Here is a 7,189-nt window from a genome sequence, read left to right on the forward strand (position 1 = left end):
CGAATCAAGAAGAGGTCTTGGGCCTATAGCGACACTTATTTCTATTTATGGTGACTTATGCAGAGCGTCACTATATGTAATTCTGTTTGTGGTTGTAACGAAATATATCATTTTACTCGTCATTTTGGTCGTGCAAGTAAGGTCATGACACTGTTATCTGTTTATATCACAACAACGCGAGCAACAACTCAAACTATGTAGCCCTGACTTTTTCCAACCCAATTTTGAAAAGTCTCTATGTCAATCCATTGACAATGGCAATTTGGACCTTATCTCTGTCGGGTTGAAATTGATATTTGGTACTTTTTGTTCCACTGTTCTACGTGTAGGTTAGTTCTTGAGATTGTTCTGTCCGCACAAAGAGATTCTTCTTCCATGATGACTTGTGACCTCACACTTTCATCAAAAGTCTCCTCCATAGTCTTGAGAAAAAATTTGGGGAAGAATTTTTTTTGTACGACCTCTCGTGTTGAAGTACAACCACCTAATCATGGTTAGGTGATGACAACCTCGTATAGTGAACGGAAAACCTTCGAAAATGGATCAACATCCACCCTTTGACCGCGCCTTGAAGAGTTTTATAAGGCCCATAATCTTAGGAAGGAATGGCTTACTGCAAAAGTGAGTTTATATACCTTAGCATACATAAGATTACCAACCACAATTGCACATCCAATATTCTCTATAGCCTTTTTCTTAAAAATCATTCTTGATGCACTGTTTTCCAGTCAATATCTCCTTTAACCTTTACTTGAGAATTTTTAAGGAAGAGTTAATTTCTTATACAACCACCTCAACAATCCCAAAATAAAATTCATATCTACTAGAATTAGACATTTGCTCATAATCAATTTGTATCATATGAGAACCTCATATATGTTTGTGATCAACTGTACAAGATATGAAACCTTTATATATCCATAATTGATCACATTTTAATCAATTATAAAAAACTGAGTCGCAGAGGACTTTGTTGGTTTCATTCACAATAACAAATAAATAAATTACAAATGTTGTAGCAGAACATGCATCCTCTTACATTACATGCTTGTTCCTAACTATTAATATACTATAATTTCTCTTCTATGTTTCTCAGCAGCATTGAAGAAAGTACACAAGAACGAATACAATCAAAATTTACAAGATGAACACGAAGAGTAGCTCTTACATTACATATACTACATTGCAAACTTCACATCCGGATTTCTTGTCGATTTGAGCCACATGTCGGCTACGATTCGCGAGGAGGTACTCCACAGTAAATCATGCCCTTTTACGAACACTTGTTTTCCCCTTTTAGCTGTCTTTCCAATGCCATATGCGACCAGCCATTGTGTAGCGGTGAGTCTTTGCTTCTCATTATCCCAAGCATTCCTATTTCTTCCTGTTCGTACTTTCAAGCCTCCGACATGCAAACTCGCAATCTTATATATTTTATCCTCATTGTTCTTGTCGACATTAAAGCCGGCATACTTTGCTTGTACAAGAGCAATCATAGGGCCTCCAACTGCTTCGTATCGCCGTAGTGGGTCACGTAGCTGGACAACTACTACCATCGTAATTGGTGATTTGTCCATTGGGTTGTAGCTTTTGATCCAATCCTCAAGTGGAACAACCTTAGCCAAAGGATTATCACACTCATCGTCCTTTGGAGAAACATCAAACGGAGCGTCTTCCTCCGCCACATCTGCCTGAATTTTCAAGGCTTCAACTGCCATTGTCTCAATCTTTTGTAATGAGCAAGCTAAAATCTCTTCAACTGTCAATGGATTTTCGTCGACGTTCCAAATACCTGTCGAAATTCTCTCTTTCCTTCCAGTACTCGCCGTCATCGCCATCGTTTTAACAGCAGCAACGGTACGTGCAGCGGTTGAGCTAGCACCTTCTTTGTTTCTTCCTTGGATAATAGCAGAAGCCATGCCTTCGAAAGCGATCTGTTCTGCAGTTTTTTCCATAAGTTCATCCATGGGCATGAGAGAAAGAATCTGAGAGCTTAGATCCTCAAATCCAACAGTTGCCATCTTCTGAAACAACTCGAAGCCATTCACAGATTCCTTCGATGCAAGAACTACTGGCTTTGATATCTGCATTGCTAGCTTGGGAGTATCTTTCTTGTCCATTAAAGTATCCAACGGATTCATGGAAGCTAAGTAACCTCCATTCTTTGTTTGGACCACACACCCTAAACCTTTTCCAAGATCAGGAAGATAAACCTTAGATTTATCGTCTTTCGAACTGTCAAGATGCAGATGGGGGATCTCTGCGTAGTGGAGTTTCGCTTTTTTGGTTTCTTCATTCTGCAGCATTTGGAGGAATTCCATTGTCACAGTTTCTTCATCCTCATCCAATTTTTGTGACTCAGAGTCTTCCTCCTCTATTCTAGAGAATTTTTCATCTCCCATCATGGACTCTAGTGCTTTTAACTGCTGGGCAATTGAATCGAGCTCTGATAATCTCTTCAAATGAATCGGGTCGTGAACAACTTCCTTGACAACCTCACTTGATTCTGACCGAACCTCAACTGTATCTTCTGATTTTTCTTCTTCTTCTTCTCCTTTATCCTCCGTTTTATCTTGAATTTCAACTCCTTTATCTTCAACTTCAAAGTCTAGGATATCATCCTCTGCCTTGGACTCTTCTTCCTTTAACTTTTGATCAGAGGAAGCTACTGGGGCAGCTTCTTCATCAAGGTTCAACTCATCAATCCCTTGAAGATGATCCGGTGGTGCTGCTGCTGACCTCAACGGAGTCCAGAACTCGTTTCGGGTTGTCATCCTCGGACTTGGGACACTAAAAGACGTTTTTGATTGCTTACGTGCGAAAGCAGATGATAAAGATTTCAGTTTGCTAGAACTCGATTTAATCCCTTGATCAGCTTGACTACTATATATATCGATCCCTCCCTCTTTCTCCATGATCTGAAACCCCAATTTCAGAACAAGTTCTCCTCCTTTGGCCTTTCCCGACAGATCGAAACTCGTGTCCCATTGCCGAACTCGAGTGCCTTCGGCATTTTTCTCAATGGATTCCTGAATAAGATTGATCAAATCCACGGAACTTCTACCGAAGTCGAGCTCTTCTGCATCCACAGCATACAAGTAAATCAAAAAGGGTCTAGGCTCGAACTTTAGCTGCTTTCCTCCTGCTGAAGGAGTGCAGTAAACATGGCACTTGAGAAATAACGTCTCTTCGAAATCGGCCGCTCCCTGTACTACCCGTGATGGCATAGTATGGACGGCTCCATCTTTGGTTTCTTTCTTCCGAACACAAATAGAAAGCCAAAGTCCGTTCATGGAAGCAGGAAGGCCTTGGGCAGTTACCACTTCAACAGAGAACAAACAGCTGAGTTTCTGCATTCCGACATGTGTAAGTGCTCGAAGTGGCTTCCAATTCCAAATCCCTTTCTTTTCGGCCGCCGCCTTGTCCTCCAACTTCTTAACATTTTGTTGTTGGTTCTGTTCTTCCTTGTTCTCGTTTCCATCGTCGAGTTTCGGCCTGCCACGGAATGGAGACAAGGACATACGTCTGGACCGAGGTCTACTCTGTGATCTTGATCCTCCTTCATCTTTTGGAGCATCAGTGGATATAATAGAAGTGACAGAAGATCGAGGAAGGGCGAGAGAGGCCGTTCTTCGGTTCGTGGAAGAAGTATGTTTTTGGTACATGGATTGGCTGAGTGCTTCAAGCTCTTCCAACAACTGAGTGTTAGAATTCTTCCCATCACTACTTGCCATAGTCGAAAATTAACAAAGCAAAACTCGTTTATGGGAATAAAAGAAGATAAGGAATTTTCAATTGGTTGATGATGCATGTTTGTTCTTATGAGTAGAACTATATTGTCCTCCTAGCTACCGGTCAGTGGTCACTTCCTAGCTAAGCCAAGAAATTTCGTGTGAAGGATAAGAGAGGAACGTTCGTGTCCTCTCATTCTCTCTTTTTTTCTGGTTATCATCAACATGACAAAGACAAATTGACGGTGAAGCACACTTCGGTCCCCATTGAATTAAATGTTTGTTATCTTCTGCTTATCTGCTCGTTGTGTAATTGTATTTATTTACCCTCGAAGCTTCTTTTTAACAGCCAGTCAATTGCACTTCGACTGCCTTGACGTCTCTCAAAATTCTCTTCTTCTTTTTTAAAATTTTTTTATGTTCCCGACACAAATTAAACTCCTTGTTCCGCAAACCGGTCAACTTCATAATGTATAAAAATATATGAAGATGACATAAAAAAATTGAAAAAAAAATTCGCTATGAGGAGCAGCAAATTGCTGCACCCTCCAATAATAAAATGACATGTAAATTACTTTTATAAACAATCATTTTTTTTATGAAGTGCTGTTTGACATACTAATTTTTTTCGTAATAAAATTTTTTATAATTAATTTTTTTATTTATATTTGTTCGGGTTCACAAATTCCCTATAAGGTATAGTAATATAAGTAATAAAATTTATATATAAAAAAAATATAGGGGAAAAAATCTATACACAAACATAATTTTATTGTTTTTTTTTCTCTTTATACACTTGTTTATTTTTAATTGGACGATACAGCAAATTGCAGCCGCGAATTATTCTTCAAAAAACTGTGAATATATATTTTGGCTTGCTATAACAATTTTCCCTAAATATAAGAATCACATAAGTAATATACGTAACGAAATCACATAAGTAAGAATCACACACCAAGACTCAGCTCAATTAGTGATTACCTAACAATTAGAACTGAGTCGCCGTGAAAAGATCGTATATATCGTAAGTTGCGCCGCCGAGACAATATGGTTGTGTCGCCGTGATAGTAGTGTACAACTTACTGATAGTATTATATAACTTACGCCGCCCTGAACACATCGCTACATCGTCCTGACACTTAAAGCCAAAAACAAAATTGCATCGCCGCGGATAAAGTTGTGTCCCCAATTTTGTGTCGTTAATGATTTCTTTTTTATAAATTAAAACTAAATATATAAACTTATATTTTCCAAATATAATTTAAATACAAACATTAAGTAATAGAAATCCTAAATGCAATAATGGTTACGATACAAAAATTAATCGTCCTAGATTATTATAAAACAAAAGTAATACTATTGCATCCCTACTTAACGGTCGCTTTTTCTATACAAATTGTATAGGAAAAACAACAGTTGATTAGGGACGGAAAGAATAATAATAATGTCATAATCATATAGAACAAAGTCAAGGCACTACTAATGAAATCGAAAATTCTCAGGTATGTACAGGATCGTCAGCCTGGCTGTGGATATGCTCACGAAGTCTAGGAGCAGCCTCTAACTCCGTCTGAGATTGTATTCTGACGCTTATTGACGGAATATCGCAGGTGTGCTAACGGTAGCAGATTAACACAGTATAATAAATGCAGCACAGAAAGTAAATAACACACGATATGTTCACGCAGTTCGGATTACCCTACTCTGCGGGGCCTCGCCCAGTAATAAACGACATTCCACTATTCTTGCAACAATAGGACAGTACACGGATTACAATTCGCAAATCTATAATCTACTTCCTATTTCACTAAGTGGATTCTTCGTCTATTCTAATTGCCTTATCAAAACGGACAAGGACTCTCTTGCAATCTCTCACCTAGACTACAAGGACCGATTGTCTTATCAAACGGACAAGGACTTTCTTGCAATCTCCTAACAGATTACAAGTGCTACCAAGTTTTGCACTTTAACACATAACTCTCTAAGTAGTTGAAATAGTGCTCAATTAAGTAAACTCACCCTACAAAGTTTACGGACACAAGGTCAAACGATCGTGAACAAAGGTGTAGATAGAACGTCTTCTCCTCCAAACAAGTCAGCAACGTCGACAGCAAAGATTGCAACAGAATGTCGACTGCAAATCAGATTACGCGCAGAAGGCTTGTAAGACTTGTGTATATAAATGTAAGCTCTATGTGTATATCTCTGTCTCCGGTTTGTAGAGTCTTCGACTTCTTATATAGAAAACCTACAGCCTTGGAGAATAGGACTTCTTTACTGAATAGGAAAAACAATCCTTTTTGGAATAGGATTGAATCCTAAGAGAATCCTTGACTTCCTCTTTTCTTTTAGGAATTAATTTAGGAATCCTTTTCACAATAGGAATTCCATATAGAATCAAATAATCCGATTAATAACAAGAGATTCCCAATTACTAGGTTTCCAAAGAAGACTTGTACCGCAAGAAAGAATCAAATCTTCAGTAGACTAGTTTTGACGAAAATAGCCAACTCACAAACGCAGGCGTGAAAACAGGTGTGACTCTGGAACCTGTGTACACTCATGACAGTTTGACTCAGTACTGTCTTAATATGATCAATCTGGCCATATACCTTCATTTGTCGCGATTGCTTCTGAGACCTTCTCTTCTCGATTATTAGTTTCTCGCAAGCCGCAACTCCAGTTGGAATAAAACCCAGTTAATCAAACTAAAAAGTCTTGATGTTATCCTTAAAAAAGAGGAAGGTGAGTTTATTATGTTGTCAATACATATGTTATTTGCATACTTAGTTTATCAAGAATTGTCACCTTCGGCATAAAATATTCTAATTGTGCAAACCACATGATGAGCTGCTAGCATAAGTACCGGGAAACATAATCACCGTGAATAATACTTGGGATGGTGACTTAATGTAGTGATTAATGTAGTGACTCATAATATGGTGACACGTGTCACTAAATCTAATATTTTAATTATTTTTACTTTGAATTTGAGGAAATAAAATCAGAATTTAAGACTTTTTAGGCCACATGTCATCATTTAATGAATCAACTACATTAGTCACTATCCCAAGCATTACTCAATCACCATTAGTGATGAAAATTTTAGTATCCTAAGATATTAATGCGGCAAAATAATAATTTAAGGGAAATAATTTTTCATCAACTATGATATCTATTGATCAAGACATTAATATCAAATAATATATGCTTATTGGCCCACTTCAATTAATAGAAATTAACAATCAATATCCAACTAAAGACATGTTTAATTTGACTCAATAAAAAGGAAAAAACGCATAGTAATAGTGAAATCATGAAATCGACAGCCAATACAAAAGGAACAACCCCATTAACGCCCCATCACTGCACAATTATACACAAAATTGGAATTCGAAGACATTCTTGCTAGTAATTCCCATTCTACTAGGCCGCCATTAGTCGGAATCCATGGATTA

The 7,189-nt window shown here is 37.8% G+C and overlaps 1 protein-coding gene across 2 annotated transcripts; it reads right to left on the reverse strand.

Annotated features, from left to right (window-relative positions):
* Nucleotides 1-1,178: 1,178 nt before the first annotated feature.
* On the reverse strand, nucleotides 1,179-6,294 carry LOC139881339 (protein PLASTID MOVEMENT IMPAIRED 1-like). Of its 2 annotated transcripts, XM_071865828.1 has the most exons (2): nucleotides 6,274-6,294; nucleotides 1,179-3,713 (listed from the first exon to the last, which is right to left on the reverse strand). In XM_071865828.1, exon 2 carries the CDS (start codon nucleotides 3,663-3,665, stop codon nucleotides 1,179-1,181), a length of 2,487 nt encoding a protein of 828 aa, XP_071721929.1. In that variant the 5' UTR covers nucleotides 3,666-3,713; nucleotides 6,274-6,294. The 2 variants fall into 2 exon arrangements, with proteins under 2 accessions (XP_071721929.1, XP_071721928.1); XM_071865827.1 differs by lacking the exon at nucleotides 6,274-6,294 and having other exon boundaries at nucleotides 1,179-3,734.
* Between the last annotated feature and the right edge of the window lie 895 nt (nucleotides 6,295-7,189).

This window comes from Rutidosis leptorrhynchoides, unplaced genomic scaffold (genome assembly GCF_046630445.1).
Source record: "Rutidosis leptorrhynchoides isolate AG116_Rl617_1_P2 unplaced genomic scaffold, CSIRO_AGI_Rlap_v1 contig143, whole genome shotgun sequence".
In the NCBI taxonomy this organism is placed as follows: domain Eukaryota; kingdom Viridiplantae; phylum Streptophyta; class Magnoliopsida; order Asterales; family Asteraceae; genus Rutidosis; species Rutidosis leptorrhynchoides.